At 43.4% G+C, this 21,468-nt stretch overlaps 1 protein-coding gene across 11 annotated transcripts in view; it reads left to right on the forward strand.

Annotated features, from left to right (window-relative positions):
- Positions 1 to 21,468, forward strand: part of TANC2 (tetratricopeptide repeat, ankyrin repeat and coiled-coil containing 2) — a 195,997-nt gene that overhangs the window by 68,640 nt on the left and 105,889 nt on the right. For 6 of the 11 annotated variants that reach the window (XM_032091741.1, XM_032091740.1, XM_032091743.1 and 3 more), the window contains one exon: positions 19,576 to 19,683. The exons of 3 other annotated variants lie outside the window; for them this stretch is intronic. In XM_032091741.1, the coding sequence (XP_031947632.1) occupies positions 19,576 to 19,683 (108 nt within the window). Of the gene's footprint in view, positions 1 to 3,443; positions 3,557 to 3,582; positions 3,824 to 19,575; positions 19,684 to 21,468 lie in introns of those variants that run through there. 2 more of the 11 variants (XM_032091751.1, XM_032091750.1) reach the window with 2 other exon arrangements.

Genomic DNA, 21,468 nt, shown 5'->3' on the forward strand with positions numbered 1-21,468 from the left:
AGGGGGTGGCACTGGATGGGCTTTAGGGTCCTTTTCAACCCAAACCATTTCATAATTCTATGATAACATAATCTTTTAAAGTTCTTAATCTGTCTGATATGTAACCAAGTCAGCTTTTCGTTCACAGAAAAGCTAAAATGTCCATTTTAGGTAAAAAGTCACAGGAACACATTCCATGGAGTGTGTGTTTTCTACCCAGAGGAACTAAGGTCATTCACTCACATGTTGGTGTCTGGGTTTGCTGGGTATGAAGGCTTGGCTGGTTTCAGAGGGTGATAAATATTCCATGTGGGTGCAATTTCCACTCTGCTGCATAGTCTGGTGATTAAGAAAAACTAAGATCATTGTGGCTCTAAGGGGTGAAGTAACAGTCAGCATAAGTAATCAGCTCTCCCCCTCCTGCCCGTGTCACCTCTTGTTTAGCACTGGCTGAAAACATACTTAAATCAGCTCGTTCAACTTCAGTTTGTGGTGTTTAATTTTTTTTTTTTATCACAGTGGCTTTATTTACAAAAATAATGTGAAAAATGTGTAATAAAAAGAAAGAAAACCCCCCACCCTCCCAGCCCAGGATAGGTAAGTGAAGACACCATTTTGGTTTGTGTCTGCAATAAAATTACCACTTAAAAGTTACCGTGCTTGCTACACAAAGAGCAACTGCTGTTGAAACAATGGGCTTAAACATTCTACTGTATGTCAAGAGTGTGTTATAGCTGACTCAAAGCCATAACTGTGATGAAAATAATGCAGGTGCTCTATATACCTGCCTTGAGGACAGCAGTGCTTTCCAGGAGGGTGCTTAGGGATGAATGTATGTAAGTGCTTTTGGGAATCAGCGCCAAAAATACGTGCATTAGATTAATAAAGGAGGTACTGGGCTGAAAGACTCAGCTCATGATGTTTTATTCGACTCCTGTGGAACCCACCATGTGCAGAGGGTTTGCACAAAGCCCGGTGCCGCATCCCACTCCTCCTCCTCTTCAGGAAGGAGTGTTCATTTACATATTGTACATTTATATGCGTAGGGATAATTTTATTCATCACTGTACTTGGCTATTGCTATTTTTTCTATTGAATGACAGATTGCAAGCATTAGGATTCTCTTAGAAAGAGCACGTGTGTGAGTGCCTGTGCAAAGAGTGAGGAGGGGAGAATATTAGCAAGAAATTTAGGGAAGAAATCATGTTTTTCTAACAAAAACCTGGCCTAGATGTTTCGGTTTGAATTCGCAGAGGCCTGATTCCTCCTGTATCCAGTGTGAATTAGCTGCTTCAGTGTCTTCGAAGACATGGGCTTGGGGAACTGGTTTCATTGCAGATCCCCTCTTTGAGGGCGTTCCTCCCTTGTGCTTGGGGAATTTGGGAACTTTCCCTAAGAATAAAATTCACAGAAATGAGTAGGAATATTCCTAGGTGGGTTCAGGCAATTAATAGCAGCCTCTTTCCTAACGAAAATGTGTATTTTTTCATGAGATCCTTCAGAGTTATTGAGAGCAGGGCTGAGCAGGATGGAGGCTTGCTCTTCCCAGTGACACCAGTAAGGACCCACCACTGTGGCTCTCAACAGCCCTCCAGGTCCATCTGGGCTGGGGATCTCACACACAACATTCCCTGGGCCACCATCACCTGTGTCATTTGTAGTGCTGGGGTCTTGTCTTCTCCCCATCCCTCATGGGATACCCTTGCATCTCTTGGGAGTAGCCACAAGGATTATCACATCTCTCTTCTCTATATCTTCAGCAAATGGTTCAATATTCTTTGATGCTAACTGTAATTGTGGGTCTGAAAAAAGCTGAGATCTCTCCGCTTGAAAACTTTAATTGTTACTTGTTGAGTGGTGACAAGCCCAGATTAATGATTGTAGCCCCCAGGACCACTTGTTCTCTCCAAATTGTTGCACCAGCTCAGCTGGGTGGGAGCATGAGAGATGATGAGGCACAGCTTCAGGGGTGGCAGTGCTGGGGGGAAGCCATCAGTGCTGGCACGTGTGGGAAGTGGTGAAGTCACGGCTCCTGGAAGTCCTCAAAAAATGTATGGCTCTGGCACTTGACAACACGGTTTGGTGTGGAATGTGATGGTGTTGGATTTGATTATGTTCAAGGTCTTTTCCAACCTTAACAGTGATTCTGTGATGTGAGCGTGGTGAGGCCCTGGCACAGGTTACGAGAGAAGCTGGGGCTGCCCCTGGATGCCTGGAAGTGTCCAAGGCCAGGCAGGATGGGGCTTGGAGCAGCCTGAGATAGTGGAAAGTGTCCCTCAGGGCAGTGGCAACTGGATGATCTTTAATGTCCCTTCCAGCCCAGGCCACTCTGGGATTCTGTGTTTAAAAATAACATAAATCATCAGATTTCAACGTTTCAGTTGCTGAGCCCAGGCTCCAGCACTGCAGTGTTGTGGTTGTGCTGGGTGCGACAGTGGCCATTCTCTCCCTCGCTGTGTATTGTCTGTTTGAGCACATGCATTAAGTGAAAAGCAGCTGTGATGGTTCTGGTAAATAATGTGTTTTTCCCCAGTGCTGCACACGGAATACAAACCTTCGCCTTGTTCACAGCTTGTGATGGCAGGTGTGCTTGAGTTGGCTTTCCCTGCTCTGCCATACCTGAAGATGCTCTGGGGGCTCTGCCAGCCTCCCTTGCCCAGCAGCACCTGGGTTATGGGTCAATTTGGAAATGTTCTCCTGTTTCTGGGAGGCCTGGCAGGATCTGTGTTGGTGGCAGTGCTGCTCAGGCACTCAGCCACCTGATGGTGCTGCAGTTTGGCTCATCTCAGCCTTGCTCTGTAAGGACTGAGCTCCTCCTCACCTGTGCGGGGCTGTGCATACCTGGGGGGCCCGGTGGTACTCTGTTTTCACAGACGTTAGTTTGGGTCTGTATTAGCGTCCAGCCATTTCCTTTAATTAATCATTTCAATTATTTCAATTCCAGTTATTTGAACATACTGCAGAATCATGTTGTTTTGTTGTGTTTTCGTACAACTCTCTGGATGCAGATGTGTCTGGGCTGGGTGTGATCCTGTCAAAAATTTGTGCCGACTGCTTCAATGTGAACAATGAAACCTGTCCCCGACCAAGGGGGTGCTGCAGCTTTAAAGCTTACAGCCATTTAATATAAATTGTTCCCAGAATCCATGTCACAACTCCTTATATGGTGCTGCCTTTTTTTTTTTCTTTTCCCCTTAGTTGCCATGACAACAGCAGCACTGCACCATTCATCAGCTCTGGTCCTGGGCTGCATCACCAGCCCCTCAGCTTACTCCGAAATGTTCGGGAGAGCATCCATGAGTCAGTCACTCTGGTCTCCTGATCCATTATTTCCCTGTTCTTTCAGCAGTTTGCTCTAGGAAAAGAGCAAAATAAGCTGCGCCACAGAAAGAAACTGTAAAACTCCTTCCTTTTCCCCCCAAGGGAGGCGTAGAGGCTACATTTGCTGCAGCATTCTGGTAGGAATTAAAGCAGCTCTATAACAGTGGGAGACTTGACGAAGAGGGAAGGCTGTGTGTCCATAAGCTTCTCTGGAATCCTCCTGGAGCCCGTTCCCTGGCACTCAGAAGATACGCAGGTGATGCTTGTAGGGGCAGCGGGCGCCGCAGGGAGACAGTGCTTGTGATTTTGGGAATGGAGCTTGACATCAGCAGCGGGAGGTGTCACCTGTAACATCACCCTGACGTGGGGAGCAGCAGGATGGAGCCAGCGCTAGGGAGAGGGAGGGACCGGAGGAGGATCTGTGCCAGAGTGCTCTCCAGGCAGCGGTACCCCTGAATTCCCAGCCTGCTGACTGCGCTGCTGGGCTGCATGCGCAGGGGACGGGGAGAGCAAACAAAGCCCTGTGAGTATTTGGACAATTTGTCGTGCACAGACTTTGGGATTGTGTTTGGTATTCCTCGGCCTCCTCTAACTGCAGAAAATCAACGTACGATGAGGGATTCTGGGGCTCCTAGTTGGTAAGGAAGCCATTACTAGGAGGGAGTTAGTGTCAGGTAGGGTGATGCTGCTGGTGGTTATTTGCCTTTTAGTTGTTGTTGCAATAGTTTTACATAATCTGAGTTTGTCACCTCCTTGCTCAGATGTGCAGAATTTCTCGTACAAAACATAAAATGAATGTGCAATTAAAAAATTGGATTTCTCATCGTTGCTGAAGTAGAACTGCTGAGGAGTGAGTTGAAAATGCTACAGATACCGAGTCATTTGTTTCCAAAACATTAGAACAATGGGATTGAGATGTTTTCCTTCTGTGTTCCGAAATGACCACAAATTAGATTTGAGTGGATTATAAAACCCCTTTGTGCTGAGGGAAAGAAGTATTTGCTTTTCACTTAAAGAGTGAGCTTCTAGAAATACAAGTAAATAAACAATCATTACCAAGGTGGAATAATTTGAGGAAAAGCTGTTGAAGTGCCTGATGCTCATGTTGTAGCTAATTTTTGAAGGATATTGTGCTTAAAATGGTTGGTGTCAGGAGAGACTTTGCTCCTTTTTAAGTATTTTTATACCATAGTGTTTGCAGTAGGCTTACATTTCTTTTCATTGAATTCTCTGTCATGCTGTCATCATGACACTGATCTGAAATTCCTGTTCCTGTGTAGGAGTGGAAGTTGGGTGGGAGGCCCACTCTGTATCTCAGAATGCATAGCAATGCCAAGGACCCAGTTACTGGAAAGTGCCATTAGATTTGGGGGGGGTTCCAGGTGTATAATATATTCCTTCTGGGCATAGTTAATTTTCCATTGAATTTTCCTTGGTGCCTTGCAACCCCTATCTGCCTAGAGGTTTCATGAGTAGGAAACTCGTGTTTCAGAATTGTCAGAATTACTGAGTCATCCCTTTTTAAAAAATTACCTAAAACACACACAATGTTTCATTGTGGTTTGGGCATCTGAATTTTTAGTCCTTTTTTATGCTCTTAATGTGGCAAACCCTGACGTCTCAGGAAGAATTTCTTCATGGAAAGGGTGGTCAGGCACTGAAAGGGGCTGCTCAGCGTGGTGGTGGAGTCCCCATCCCTGGAGGTGTCCAGGGAATGACTGGATGTGACACTCAGTGCTCTGGGCTGGTGACAAGATGGGGATCTGGCACAGGTTGGACTCAATGGTCTTGGAGGTCTTTTCCAACCTCAGTGATTCTGGGATTCTGTCTCCAGCAGTGAAACCTGCTGGAGAAGGAGGATCCTTGTTCAGTTACAATAACATATGCTGAATATCTTTTTCCTGGTGTGTCAGTTCTTACTATCCATTTTTGGAATTCTTCATCCATTATTTTGGGACTTGTGATTTGTTTTGACAGGCACATACTCAAATGGAAACCAACTGGGCTTGCAGAGATTAAACGGGTGGATGAATGTGTCCCTGCGTACCCACAGATGGACTTTTATCTCTGTTAAACCAATGTAACTCTTCATGTGAAATGGGAAAATTTCTGATTTAAATTTTTTGGAGCTCCAGAACTGTCCCTGAAATTTATGCAGATAAATGGTGTGTCTGTTTGTAACTTTTGGAATTAAACCAAATCCTGTGTTTAGGGGTTTTTGTTCGTTGGAGACCTGTCAAACTCATGATGTTTCTGCATTAATTTCAGGATAGTTTGGATGTAACTTTTATGTTCTTAAATAACGGGAAGGAAAAAAATGGCATATCATATCTATTGGCTTTTGAAAGACACTTACCAGTTCTAGCATGATTTTTCCCCAGTGCTGCTTTCAAGACAAACCCTATCCATCTTACTTTGACACCCAACTGTCTTTTCATATTGACAGAATAGAAATTGCAATAGAGATATGCAGAAAATCCCACGTTTTCTCCTTGGTGCTGGTGTGATGTTGTTGCAGAACCTTTAGAATTTGCTCTTCCCACATATATTTTTTATTTGCATCAAGGCTGTTGGACTGCTCAGCCTTGCAGAGGATGTGGTAAACATGTCATCACAGCACTCGAGCTGGGAAGAAGTGATAATAGCTCTGCACTTCAGATAATTGTGTAGATGCTTAAACAGAGGGAGAACCCCAAAAGTTTCTCTAGTGTACATAATGTTTAAAAGGCAAAAAAATTGCCTTGAAACTCCATGGCTTTTCAGAGGCTCGAAGAGAGAAATTGTCCTTGTTTCACACTGAGGCTGCACAAAATGGAGCATCTGTCACGATTACACTTCTGGTGTGTGAGAATTTTTAATTTTTAGACATAGCTAAGAGGTTTCTATAGCAAGAGGAGGTGGTGTGGGAAGCCTCCTGCGGAGTTAAATCAGGCCATCGCTCTTCCCTTGGCTACGTCTTTCCTCCTACTCCTGGAATGTGCCTTCAGAGGTGTCCTGTGCACTTGAGAGCAGAAGTGCATTCACAGGATACAGTCATGTGAAATAAGCCCTTACATCCTCTTGGGCTGCTTGTTTTCTAGGGAAAAGCCCTCATCTCCAGCTGGGCATGTTCTCTGGCCCTCTCCTACTTCTGTCACAGCAGGATGACCTGTTTTGGAAACTTCTTCCTGTGTCCTGCATGACCACACCAAGATGGTGGGTTGCGTCACTTCCAAAGATTGAACATTACTTTTGCAGAAGTTAATTTCTGATGCAGTTGGTACCTGGCTGGCTCTAACCATGCAGGAAGCCTTGATCAGGTTCAGTTAAACTTGTGGTCTGATCAACCAAGTTTGGGGTGATGCCACGCACGAGACATTCCAGCATAATGTGAACAGGGTCCTGGGTGGGGTTATTGCACAGCCATGTGCCAAGTTTTCATCACAGATTCATCCCCTGACCGATGCCCAAACCAGACGGGAGGTTGAGGATTGAGCTGGATCTTTGGCTCTGGACCATTGCTTTGGCACTTCTCTTTCCTTGCTCTGTGGTGATTTTCCTGGAGTAGTTGTTGGTGCTCTGTAATTCCATTCCTAGATAAAGGAGCTACAGGAAAGTTGGAGAGGGAGTTTTTACGAGGGCTTGTGGTGGCAGGGTAAGGGGGAATGGCTTTAAACTGACAGAGAGTGGGTTTAGATTGGATATTAGGAAGAAATTTTCTTCCCTGTGAGGGAGGTAAGGCCCTGGCACAGGCTGCCCAGAGAAGCTGTGGCAGCCCCTGGGTACCTGGAAGTGTCCAAGGCGAGGTTGGATGGGGCTTGAAGTAAGCTGGGACAGTGGAGCATGTCCCTGCCCATGGCAGGAGGAGAGCACTGGATGATCTTTAAAGTCCCTTCAAACCAAAACAATACTGTGATTCTATGATATATTGCTGTTTTAAGCTTATTTGGAGTTCTATCAGAGATGTCTTTGGCCCCGCCTCCAAGCTACATTCCAGTATACTTCCGTACCTTCTGTTGCCAGAAACCTTCACCAATGGTTCTTGCACCTTAAAATATGCAATAGTATAATCCATCCCTCTTCCATGCACTTCGTTAAGAAATAGCATATTGTTTGTTACCAAAATATGACGCTTCATTCATTTCCAAGTACATATTGTGGGTATACATTTCTGAACAACCTGCTTTCTTATTCTAGCAGCAGCAGCTTTTTTAATAGGCAAAACAATCCCCCTCTAAGCACCCGATTTGTTGAGCTGCAGCTGATGGCCTGAGGTTTTTATGCTGCAGGTGGAGAGGGGCATTTTTTGTGTCAACAGAGAAGGAACATCCTACAGTTAAATGAAATGAGAAAACAAATTAACCTAAACTGGTTTGAAATGGTGTTTTCACCAAAGGGAAAAAAATAATCCTCACTTTCAACATTTATTTGGTTCAGTATCTCAGTATTCATTAAATCTAATATTTAGGGTCCTGACATATGCCATGTCTTGACTGAGTGTCACGTATCTGACAGAACCCACAGGCCTGGATTGTCTGTCAGGGTCTGAATCCTGATTTTCGAAGGGCTCCTGTGGCTTGTTTGTAGCTCTGTGTGTGACAGCACTGCAGATTGCACTGAGCCTGGTGCCTCACCAGGTGCTGCTTTAAGTCTCGATAGTGAATTATTCTTCAGGATTTTTTAAATACCCTGTTATAATTTCTTAATCCTCTTCCTCTATCCCCCCCAGTTAGAAAAGATGTTTTGGACTAGTGTCCCAAATCAGCCTGTTCATACAGGCAAGAGGCATGGCAATGGGAAATGAAGATATTCTGAAAGATCAGAACATTTCTAAAAGCTTTTTTTTTTTTTTTTTTTTTTTTTTATACACAAGAGAAATAAATAATAATAAAGTGAGGAAGGAGACTTGAGGGTGCAAGGAGGAAGCGAGGCAGATGTGAGCTGGGGTGGGACAATGCTCTGCGGCCAGTTGTGAAATCAGTGCCACTCTGGAGCTCACAGGCAGGCACCTTTATGTCTGATCGTTCTGTTGCAATGTCCTGCTGCAGAGTTTCTGTGGTGGGGAGAAAAATCACTCTGCAGGGGAGGGAGGAGCAGCCACCGTGCCCAGGGTCTCCGGCAGCTCTTCACTGTTGGAACTGGACTGAGTGTCACTCTTGGATTACAGGCTGATTTTTAATTTCTTTATTTCGTCTTCCCTGCTTTCAAAAGTGTGTACATAATGGAGCTTGATTCTTTTCAGGCACACAGAGTCACCTGTGGCTGTATTTTGTAAGCCCACGTAGCCACCACACGTGATGAGACCTGCGGATGGTGTGTCATGGAGCCATCAGGGCCCCTTTGGTTGGGGATGTTTGCAAGTTATGGAAGGTTTAAACTTGAAATTTCTACAAGTGTTTTCTCTGCAGAGATGAAGGCAGGCTTAGGAGAATACCGGTTTTATCCCTGTTATGCTTTTCTTGTTATCCTCTCAGCCATGGAAGCGAGTAGGTGTAAGTGAGAAAGTGGTTTTTGGAAGGGAAGTCACCAGATGGGTGCGTTTCTGTCGATAAATGGTCCTGGCCCTGTTGCGTGTCGTGGCTGTTCCTCTTTCAGCTTGGAAAGGGGCTGCCCTGAGAGTGCTGCCTTCCCATTATTTACACTTAAAGGACTAGACCTGGTCCTGGGATATTGGTGCTATCACAGGATTCGTGTGCACCAAAGCTTCGGAGAGATTTTGGGTCTTAAATCCCCTCCTGCTGAGGAGCGCGGCACTCCCGCGTCAGTGACAGTCTGCTTCAACTGTCTGTGTTCACACAAATAATCACATGGTTATTAGATATTTCAGTTAAATCCTTGGGGCATGCCGTGTGTGCTTGTCCCTGCTCCTCTGTGGAAGGAAAGGATGATGAGCAGTCATCACTCCTCAAAACAGAAAGTTCTAACAGCTTTTTTAATTTTGCAAGGAAATGAAGAATTTGAAAAGCAAGTAAATTACTGAAAACTACAGGTGGCTGAATTAGCAATTTTCTTAGGTAAAACCCGCCTTGTAAGTGCAGCATAATGCAGTTTTTCAAGTGTTAACAAAAAAGTTTAGCTAATTCAGGATTGTGCCTTGCCAGATCAGCAGCTTCATTTTATGGATAGAATATTCTGTGAAGCTGCTACCAGCAAAGCAATAGGGATCCTAAATCCAGTTTCATATGAATGGAACAGTTTTGCATATGTGTCAGTGTAATTACAGCTCTGCTGGTATCAACTAACCCAACTAAATTAGTTTTAGCATCACAAAATTTGAATGACTTGCACAGAAATAAAATTACCTTATCTATTCTTAATCTCTTGCCTTTATTTTAAATGCTGTTATCAAGCAGTGAATTTATATTGGCTTGTAGCTGTGTAGTCCTGGTCATAAACAGTAGTTTATATAGTGAACAGGATCCAGTCTCTCACATGCTCTAACTTGGGATTACTTGTGAACAGTCGGATATTTTACAGTTTAGTCTTCTCTCTTTTATGGTTACAATATCTTGGTTTGATCTTAAGGACATGGTGGGAGAATGAATGAGATTTTGTTTATGTGCAGCTTATGCTTGCTGCTGGCCTTTGCCCTGCCACTCCTGTTCCAGTTTAATTAGGCGGTATAATTTGATACCTACCTTTGATCATTCTTGGCTGCTTGTAAAATACTTCAGCACTGGTCTTGCAGTGCTGTCTAGAGTGAATAATTCCTTTCTGTTGTTCTTTTTCAGTTCCTTTCCCAGCCCCTAGTGCAGGTTTTAATTTTTTACTGCTCTAATTGCAGAGAATCAGTCCAGAATCAGAGGCAGTGGGTACCCACTGTGTGGGTACAGGCACTGCAAAGACAAGATGGCAGAGCTCAGTCTGTCTGGGATGGCAGCGAAGCCAGAGCAGCTCGTGAAAGCAAACTGGGCCGAGGCATGAGGAGCAGGAGCTGGTCAAGGATGCTGAATGACTTCTTTGCTGGAGAACTGCTCATTTATAACTCCCTTAACACCAGGCAGCTGAAAGGTGGTTGTTGTGGCATCAAGTGCTAAAAAGGGCTTGGAGGGAGCTCTGGGAAGCTGCAGACCCATTGGCCTGGTGTGTATGTGGAACACGTTAATAGAAGGAGTTCCAAAGGGCAGAGTTAATCACAGAGTCACAGAATGGTTTGGATTGGATGGGACCTTAAAAACAATCCAGTTCCACCCCCTGCCATGGGCAGGGATACCTTCCTGTGTACACTCTCCAGCGTAAAGAAAACTGGAGAGAATGATAGAGTTGCAGAATGATTTGGGTGGGAAGGGGCCTTAAAGCTGCTCTGGAAGAGCTGTGCAAGAGAGTAAAACACTCGGGAGATAAACTGCATTTCAGAAGTGCTTGTATTGCACTTGCTCTCTTCTTCTGTGGGAAGAATCATCAGTTAAATATCTTTTCTCTTTTTCTAGTGCCTTGAGCTAAATTAAGCTTTTTCAGTGTCCGGAAAGGATTCAACAGCCTGACACGTTCAGCATAGACCATTTTAAAAAGCCCCATGAGACACAAGCCCCTTGTTTGGGGGCACTGGGCAGCTTTCCCTGAGCTCTGTCAGCTTCATGCAAGAGAGAGGAAAATGTGTTTGCTTCAGTAGATGTTTAATTAGTTTCTGATTTCGGTCATTAAAGTTCAGCTTGAAATCTTGAGCGTTGTTAGAAATTGGTGTAACAGGTTCTTTCTAACCAGTGAATTACCAGGGTTACCTGTAATTTGATTAAAGTGACAGAGCTCTTTGCTGCTCTCTATAGACTAAATGTCCTTTACAGTATATCCAGGTTCTTTTTGGATAGTTTTCCTCTTTTTTAGTGCCAGTGCAATATCTGAGTCACTGAATAGAGAAGGAACTCCAGGATAGTAGGAGATTGAACGGGAATGATGCAATTCAGCACTCGTGTTTTGTAGCGTTCTCCTCTCATCTGTTTTAAATTTAACATTTAATGAAATAAAACTGTCGGGAAAAGGGGTTATGAGAGGTTGAGGAATTCTTTCTCCTCCAGCTCTACCCTATTTCTGTCATTTGGGAGGATTTTGGGGGTATTTGAGCAGATCTTACGAAGGCTTAAAATTTTGATGATGTGGTTTCATCCTGTAGTCCTGGCTCTGCAGTCACTCTATTAATTTCTTTTTAATGCAGACAAAGTCTGAAACTTGAAAACTGACTGCAACAGAAATTTATTGCTTGTTTTCATAACAAGATGACTTAGAAAGCTGGAGCAAGTGGTGCTGCCTTACTTTCTCCACTTTCATCTTCCTCGTCTCACGCCCAGGGTTCTACCTTGAGTCACAGATGAGGGATTTCTGCTAAAAACGGCAATTGCAAAAGGCTTCAGAAGATGCTGAAAAGAAGAATTATCAATGGGAAATGACGTGGAGAAGTGTACACTGTGCAACAGCTCCCAGGAGTCAAAACCACTTGAGAAGTTTGGATGGGAAGATAAAAGTCCCATCTCCTCCTCCTGCCATGTCTGTTAATTAAATAACTTCTTTCTCCTCAAAGCTTTCGCCTACATGGACAAAGACTTGTTGTCAGCCCACGTTGGGAAAAAAGCCTTATCTAGAGGGAAAGTGAGGATGTTTTGTTCTTTCTGAGATGATTAATAGGAGCAACTTTCTTCCTAAGGCTTGCCAGAGTATTCCAGGGCACATCTGCTCAGGAGATTGACACTGGGATGCTCCAAAACGAAACCCTTTGGGCTGAGCTGGGAGAGGGCACTTTGCTGGTTGGTGTCTCCAGCAGTGATAAGTTCGATTAAAAAAATCACTATTCCATTGCTCTAAATGACAGAAAATTGTTGCATAGTAATAAGCAAAATGGAAATTGAGCTGAATTCCTTTCGGAAGTGCAGACTGCAGCCAGTACTTTAGTATTTAGTATTTTAGGTGGAATTATTTTCTCTCTGAATATATAAGTGTATTGTAAGCATCATTGTATTGCCATTACTGAACACTTCAGACAGAAATCTGTATTTTTTTTATTCTACATATATTTAAGATACATACAAGGCTTTCAAAACTGGGTGATTTTCTCCCTTGAACATCGATTAGGGATGTCTATTCAGACAGAAGACCATTTTGAGCAATTATTGGGAGGGTTTGCAATAATTTTGGTAAGATAAGTAATAATTTGATTTAATTATACTTTTTCAGAAGACTCATTCCTTTTTGAGGTCACTGAACATCTTTTTGTAACTTTAGTGGAGTGGCTTCCTGGTATTTTCTGTGCCTTGTTCGTCTGGAGAGAGACAGAGAGGAGGAAAGAATGTTCCTAGAGGTTTCTGTGGTCCCACGGGATTGCAGAATCCACTGCTTTGGAGAAGGTTATTCCTCATTTTTTCAAAGAAAAAGTAAATTTCAGAGGCTTCATGTTACAGACATCTACAGTTTAAAGAAGAACTTCTAAATTAATGTAGTTGCTGTTTTGAGCTCTCCTTTCCTATTGCTGTTCTTCCATCACCAGCATGATGAACTCTCTTCCTGCTCTTTTTTATTCTATTCCTCTTTTCACCTTCATTTCCTTCAATTTTCTTGTTTCAGGGCCTTATCTTCTAAACTAAACATGTTTTCTGAAAGTTTTGGAACAAGTGTGATGTTTCCAGACAACACATTGTTCTCACCACTTTTCTGTGCTGCCCTGCCCTCACTGCTGTGATATCGTGGGATGAGAGGAGAGAGGCTGGGGAATGTAATTTAAAAAGCTTTTATAGTCTCTCATAATAGAAGAGGAAAAAACTGTTACACAATGGATTCTGTAAAATAATGCTGGATTACGTAAAGAGGATGTTAACCTTCATTGTATGTATTGTCACTGGTTTAATTTTAATTTTTTAAAAAAATTTATACCTAAAAATCCTAATTACACACAGCTGGTATATGATTTCTTCTGGTTTCCCAGAGAAGCTGTGGCTGCCCCATCCCTGGAAGTTTTCGTGACCAGGTTGGATGGAGCTTGGAGCAACCTGGTCTAGTGGAAGGTGTCCCTGCCCATGACAGGGAGTGGGACTGGATGATTTTTTTTAAGGTCTTTTCTAACCCAAACCATTCTAGGATTCCAGAATTAGTGCCACAGCAAAAATAATCATGGGGTCTGTAATTTCCTCTTTATGGCTCTTACCTCAGCGAAATAAAGGGTCCTTTGGGCCAGAGGCAGGACCAAAGCTCCACCTCCCATGTGCTGGGTTTTGTCCAGCTGTGCTGAATGTGACAGTTATTTGTTCCAGGAGCTCTGTGGATCAATAACTCTGCAGCACTAAAAACATTTTAGTTTGAGGGAGACTTCAGTAAAGTCAGCTCTGAACAGCACTGTGGAGCTGCTGGGATGCTTCCAAACGTGAGTCAGGTTCTGGCATGAGCTGGGATGAGTGAAAGGTGGGAATGGAGGGTGCACTGAGCACCCACTTTTGCTTTCTTTAAATCCAGGTTTCCAAAGTTTGCTCTTGAAACCGTGACTCTGTCTCTTCCCAACACAGGACAACTTGGGCAGGATTTCGAGGATTTAATTCAAATACCAGACTTACATTACAGAAGAGGCTGTGACAGTTAGGAAGGTTGTGGCTTTCCCATCCCTGGAAGTGTTAAAAGCCAGGTTGGGTAAATCCTTGAGCAGCCTGGTCTAGTGCGAGCTGTCCCTGCCCATCCAGGGCGGATTGAGACAGATGAACTTTAGGGTCCATTCCAGCCCCTTAACGTTCTGTAATAAAATTGTGCTTACGATAGTTAAAAACACAATATTAACATGCAAAATTCAGCTCCTCCTCAGCTGAATTAGTTACAAGAGATGAGTGTGTGGTAAACACGCAATGGCAGGGGGTTGGAACTAGGTGATCTTCCAGATCCCTTCCAATCCAAACCTATGAAATGTGCCCATCATTTTTGGCACGTTTTCACCCCTTCAACCTGTGAGAAACACAATATTTTTACACGAAAAGAGCAAATTTCATTATTTCATCCTCTTATGGCAGAGGGAGGTTCAAAGCACAGGTGAAATTCAACTGTTTAACATGGGGAGAAGACAAAACTGGGTTGATTTTGAGCCAAGCTCCTTGGCCAGACTCTTTCCCGGACCTGCCATAGAAGCAAGTCAGGAGAATCCAGGCATGTGGCCATGTGTGTTTGTGTTTTATAGTGATGAAGTGTGTGAGTCCGTGAGTAAAAAGCTGCAGTGGTTTGTGTTGATGCAGTTTGGGCAGTAATGTCCATTTTCCCAGTTCTTATAACGGGTTGGTACACGGAGAGGGTCCCAGGTTCCCTGGGATAGATCAGTCCATCATCCATGCAATGGGTAAAGAGTTGCTGTTTCCTCCAACATTTTCCTTGGACACAGATAAATCTGTGTATCTTTATGGGTGTAGGCACAGACAAAGGTGTAGGTGTGCGTGTGTTGTAGTCAAATTGCGGTGTGAATTCAGATCTGCTGAAATAAAAGCTTGTTCAATCAGATCACTAGGTGTTAATAACCCCTTGTTAGTAAACATTCCTTTCAGAGCTCTAACTGAATTTCATAGCTGAAACCTTTTGCTAATCCATGATATTTTCCTTTTATTTATGCCTTTTAATGTAAAGAAGACCCTTTTTAAATTAAAATACGAACTCGTCTATAAATTATATAACAATTAAATGGTGTCATAGAAAATGCAACAGAATTAGGGAAGTCAGTAGGCTGAAGGAGAACACAGTGCTGCTAGAGATACAGTGGTTATTCCAAAAGAACAGACACATCCAGATTTATTTTGGTTTGGTTTGATGCGGGAGTAGATGCTTGGCATTGATCACAAACAGCACTGCATTGATCCTAGCACTCCATACAGATGTTCAAAAGGATAAACCACCAGCGGCTCCTAGTCACAGTAGGGGTTACAGCTCTCCCAGACTGCTCATCCAGACTCAGGAAGGGGAGTCTCAGTGGTAACTAGTGTGGGCATGCAAGTTTGAGGGATATTGTGAATGGGGCTGATTGTTTCAGTTTGCCAGGTAGAATTAGAGCTTTCCCAGTATTCTGAATCCCTGTTTTTAAAGAGACTCTTAAAAAGTCAGGCTGCTGACATTGCAGTTACTGATGAAATACTTTCCCTAGTGTTGGTTTATCACAGAGTCCCAGACCTGGTTTGGGTGGGAAGGGATCTTAAAGCTCATCCAGTCCCACCTCCCACTATCCCAGGTTGTTCCAAGCCCCATCCAACCTGGCCTGGGACACTTCCAAGGCGGGGGCAGCCACAGCTTCTCCGGGCAGCCTGTGCCAGGGCCTTCCCACCCTCACAGGGAACAGTCTTTGTCCCCACTGGAAGACAGACAACGTGCTACAGCAAGTGTCATAAAACGAGCCAGCTAATTAAATTTTCTGACTGCTGGCCCTGCTCACTGTTTTGCATTACATGGTTAATTCCTACCCTGGAACTGGCATCACTTGCCTTGCTCAGAAAGAGTTGCTGGCAAAGTCAAATGAGAATTTTACTTGCATCGACAGAAGGATTTTCAGTTTTGCTCTGCTGGCTTGGACACCAGTGGGGATTAATCTCACTGAGAACCACAGAACTGGCCCCAAAATGTGCAGTATTGGTTTGAAATAACCATTGAAATTGAAATGGTCAATAGCCATTGAAATTGAAGTTCCTACTTAAGCAGTAGCAAGTCAGTTCCTGTCTGATGCCAGCGTTGTGTTTCTCATCGAGCCCTTGGGCACAGGACTGGCCTGTGAGGTGCACGTAGAGCAGGGGCTGCAGCCATCAGCTCCTGGGCTCTCATCGGTGACAGGTGGTGGGACCCCAGGGACAAGGTTGTGACTTTAGGCTCCATGTAGTCAGTATGTTTTTCTGAATTAAATGCTAGTTTTGCAGTTCTAGAAAGCCAGCATTGCTGGTGACTGCCATCTTTACTCAATCCATTATATTTTTATAACTAGTTATTGCAGACACCCTTTTTCCCAGTGTTCTTGGAAGACATAATTTTTCTCTGCTTAAAAAAACTGCAGTTGTGTAACAGGAAGGGCTATTTTCATGCTGTTTGAGGCCTGGAGTTGGTCTGTTTCATACAGAAAAATCCTTACAGGAATGAGAGGCCAAAAGGACTGAGCAGGTACAGAATACTTCAAATAATTGTTTCATGCCTTTTTGTTAGTTTTTATAATTTGTGCCAAAACCTCATCCCATTGCTTTGATCATAAGATTTGCCTGTGCTCACAGGAAGGGGTTCAGGACCAAGGCAAACTGTTGTGCCTTGAAAAGTCACTTTTATGAAAAGATCAGTGTTATCCGTTAACATGTGGCTAAAGGGTGTCAAACCAGATTTCAGAGTTTATGATATTTCTGTTTGTTATTTATTCCAGTAGAAGACTAATGCCCAAATCTGAATCTGTTAGGATAATCTTCATTTGGACACGAGTCAGAGGTGCTTAATTCTTGTACGTGAAAATCCTCCTTTCCTGTAATTGGGTTGTGGGTGTAGGAGGAGTTTTTGTCTTTTCCACATTTAGGATATTTGTAATAACAGAAACTTCCTTCTGTGGCTTTTCCCCACCTGTATTTACATGGAGAGGATTGTGTTGACTTGAACCTTTTAAAGTAAACTGTTGTCTGTGAGTCATGGTGACATGGTGTGTCTTAGCTGGTGGAAGCATGTTTTTAAGGCTCAAGTCATGCTTTTGAGGGAATAAAAACATAATAAAATAGATGCCAGGCCAGGCTGGACAGTGCTCGGAGCAACCTGGTGTAGTGGAAGGTGTCCCTGCCCATGGCAGGGAGTGGAACTGGATGAGCTTTAAATTCCTTCCAACCCAACCCAGTCTGTGGTTTTGTGATTCTATGAAATGCATTAAAATTATACGTACGGTTGAACTTGCAGTATATCGAGATTTCACCACATTGGTGACATGATGTTCCTTATTGCCTCCAAGAGAAAAAATGCTGGATCAGCTTGATGGATCCATGAGCCGATCCCTTCTGCTGTCATCAGTCAGTTCTCTGGAGAAGGTGGGAAGTGGTGGGGCGGTGGGCACCTCAGTGAGGAGTAAAAGAGATCCAGAGTAGATGTAGAAATCAAACCCAATGGAATGGGAGATTGATTCCTTCCTTACAGGTGAGAGGCGAACTGTTCAGTGCTGATCTGTCAAAACATGCAGGTCCTGCATCTTCCACAGACCTGTATGTCCACACAGCAAGTGGTGTAGTGATCACATTGCCCTCTGTGTTTATTAAAATTCTCCTTCCTCTTTTTAAAAATAATCTTTAGTGCAGAACCTTCTGCTGACAATCCCATCAGTCATTAACACTTCTTGAACTGTGAAAATTCTGTTAGTTTTGTATTTTAGAACACAGTGAGCACTGCCACATGTGCATGGGATGATATATGGTCCTGGTGTCAGCCAGAAATGATAAAGAAAAGACGGGCTATTTTTAATATCTATTATAAAAATAACTGTTACTGAGACTGTGGTAAAACATTTATTAAAACTGCAATTACAAATGCAATATTAAAGGATTGACCAGTGCAGAATTAATTATTCTAAACAATTTTCAGGCCATAGCAATAATCTCCTCAATATTAAAATGTTTTCATTACATCAGGATCTGGCACAGGATTGTTCCTGGGAATGATTTTTCACTGCTGTTAGCCACTTTGCAGCAGTGGGTGCTCGTGCGTGCGCACGTGGGATTTTTTCCAGGGGGGATTATACAGAACTGACTACTGGCTTGTGGTGTTTAGCATCAGGTTGTGTGCTTGAGTGGGGCTGCACATCCATGAGCATCGTGGGATGGGGGGAGAGAAGGGGGCTCCGGGCTGTCCTTATCTCCCTGGGTCCCTTGCATTCCTCCTGCCTGGCATGGCTCCTCTTACACTGGCCCTGACGGGCCTGCATGGAATGTGCTGGAAGTATGTCTCATACTCAGCCAGGATTTTCTTGTGTGAAATGGAAGTGTGGTACCTGTTTTCCCTCAGCACATCTCCTGGAATGGATCATGAGGGGTAAGAGAGGAGAGATTTTAGCACACCTGTTTTGGTGCAGAGATGGGGGGTTGATTTTTGCCTTCGTTCTGCTTCACGGGGACTTTATATTGAAAAACCATACCCCAATCTTCATCTCTGTTTTCCACACCCATTTTTTAAACATTTCTGGGATCACTAATGTATAGCTCAGTTAGAGTGATCTGGTTGTGCATTGTCTGTCAGGCTCCCCATCCTTGGACCTTCTCAGCCTTTCTCAGCACCACGGCAGCTCCCTGAAACCAGGAGATTTATTGCTGCCTCAGAGGTCATTCTCTGACCTGTTGAGCTTCTATTACAGGAGATGCAAAAGAACAACCTCCCAGTCTTTAGTTTCAGATCCCAAATTTAATTTGCAAGACAGGGAATAATAAATAAAAATCATGTAAATGGAGGGGCAGAAGCCACTGACCCCTGGAATCGCTGCTGAGGGGCTTTTCAAATTAGCCTTTCATTGTAATGAGCATGAGAGTTTAACTTGGAAATGCAATATGACAATCTCTGCATGTAACTTACTCTCTAGTTCTCTTTCTCTGGTCTGGAATATGTTTAAAGACTTTTACTAAACCACTTTTACTAATTTTACTCCAAACATGTTGTACAGAATTTCGTCTCTTTTAGAGTTCAGACTGTTAAAACATGGAGAAAATCCCATTTTTCTAGCACTAGTGGTCAGTGCTGCTTTGTTACAGACACTTCTACCTTCTCCGCATCCTCTATTAAGTCTCTTGATCCTTTTGGATTTGCAAGGATAAAAGTGGAGTGCTTCTTTTCGGCTTGGACAGTGTTAGCTTTGCTCTGCTCTTTTGTGTTGAACACCAAACCTGTTTGGTCTAACTTTGAGACTGTTTTGAAACCGAAATTTTCTGTTCAAGGAAACAATTACTGAACATAGCATTTATGTGTTCAGTTCAGATATCTGCAGTTAAGTATCTTAAAACCTGATGGGCTCTGTGTACCTCTCTCTGATCTTTGCTTTTCCACAGTTGCTGAATGCAGGCTCATTTGCTTCCTATAAAAAAATTCAATAAAGTAGGAGAAAAGGAAGTGCTTTAGAGTATCAGGAATGTGTCTCAGTGTTCACACACTTTAAAGTCAGCCTGTGCAGTTTGAAAGTTTAACCAAGAGCCATCTCCTTTGTAAAGAATGCAGATAATTTTCTTTTGTGGGGGGAAAAAAAAAAAAAAAAAAAAGGGTAACCTGATATGAGTCTGACAGTGTCATTTAGTTAAGTGCTTCCATCTGTTGCTTGCTATTTCCCTTACTCATGACCTCTCTTTCTCTCTCCCCCTCCTTCTCCTTTAGCCCCTCTGAGGAAAGCAAAGTTTGTTGAGAGCCCTCGAATCCCAGAGTCTGAGCTTGGCTCCCCAACCCTCTCTGCCCAGAAGCTGGATGTTGATGCATTCTGCCCTGGTAAGCTGCATGCGAAGGCTCTGTGCAAACAGGGGCAACAGGGAGAAAGATTTTTTAAATGTATAATATGGCTCCTTTGGCTAGATGGTTGGTTGGACCTTCCCTAGCCAAGTTTCATTGTCTTGGAAACTTGTATAAGTATTAATTTCTGATAATTGCCCATTTACGTTTGTTTCTTGCAATTTTGTGTGTGGCTGCTCTCTCCTGAGAATAATTTAAAAGGTCTAGAGAGTTGCTTTTGAGAAGATAAAAATGAGCCTATAAACATACTGCTTTAAATTTAATTTTTAATGCTGGTCTGCAGAGAGGCTGGAATAAAGCCCCATTTCAGAAATATCATTAAATCAGCTAAAGCAAAACTGTGGGACCTTGTTAGCTGCATCCAAGAATATTGGGGTTTTTACTTCTATTTTAGTTTTAAAGAAATACCTTCTAATTTATGGATCCTGTAGTAGTTGCTCTGAAATCTATACATGTTGCTTGAGGCCTCTGGTTGAAATATAAATAGAAGTGGGTCACGTCTCTTCCTGGCTCAGCCCCATTCATGTCTGTCAGCTCGGGCAGGCATTGCCTAAATCCTCCCAAGCCCCGGCAGACCCAGCACGTGTGAGTGCCTGGAATCTGCAGCTCGGTATCATTTCCCAGATTCTTCCTAACTTGGAAGTGGCAGCCTGGGGAGGGCTGGAGGCTGTGGAGGTGCTGGGAGAAGGCTGAAAGCAGCAGCAAGTGTTTTGGTGGATTCTGTGCTGAATTCTGCAGTTTCTTCCCCTGGCTTTCCTTGGTTATGAACCAAAGGGATCCATACTCGCTATAGGCTTTTGATGGAAAAAAGAGTGTTTAATGTGTTCAAATGGGGTGCAAATGTGCGACATCTGCCTCTGAAATCTGTAGCTACAGTAGCCAAGTTAATCAGCTACAGAAATCAGGGTGTTGCTTATTTCTGTGGCCGATGAGCTTGAAGAAGAACTTCTAGAGTACTCAAAATTGGAGGAATTAATTGAATGTGGAGATTGTGAATGTGGGCTTTCTTGAATGTATTGTGTCTGAATGAGATGTTGTCTTAGAAAATCAAAAGACAGTTCCTGTGCTTGGCAATGCCTAATTTGAGGCCACAGTCGCCTTGAAAAGTGCTGCTCCTTTTTCAGTCATCATGAATTACAATTAAAATTGTGCTGCTGCTGCAGCCTTTTTTTCTAACTGAATGGCTTCTACTGTCATGTTTATAATTGTTACTAATTATAAACTTATTACAATTGCATCCACAGAGAATTATAATTGAATTGTAAGTTTAAAAAAACATAAATTCCACATTCCCACACCCAGAGATGTGCCTCCCCTCTGCCAGAGCTTTGGAGGGCAGGACTTCTGCCAAGCCCAGGAATGGGCTCTGACAATGGGATCTGCAATTCCTTTAATTTCATTTTTTGCTATTTGATCTCCTTCTCTTGCTGATAGTTTAGTGATCTGAAAGGAAAAGTGGAGTTTTGTACTACTTTGAAGTGTCATTAAAGGAACATGAAGCATCACCAAGGAAGGAAAAAAGTGACTACAGCAGAGCTGTCACAGTGGGATCATAGAACCATTAAGGCTGGAAAAGCCCTTGAGAACTATCGAGTCCAACTGTAAACCCAGCTCTCCCAAGGCCACTGTGAAACTGTGTCCCCAAGTGCCATCCTGGTGTACTTGGAATAGGGAAACGGGATAAGAAACAGAACAGTACATGCCAGGGAAGAGCACAGTCTTGGAGTCAAGGTAGAAACTGCAGGTTGGGGATTTGGGTTGTCT

The sequence above is a fragment of the Corvus moneduloides genome, chromosome 26, assembly GCF_009650955.1.
Source record: "Corvus moneduloides isolate bCorMon1 chromosome 26, bCorMon1.pri, whole genome shotgun sequence".
Classification (NCBI taxonomy): Eukaryota; Metazoa; Chordata; class Aves; order Passeriformes; family Corvidae; genus Corvus; species Corvus moneduloides.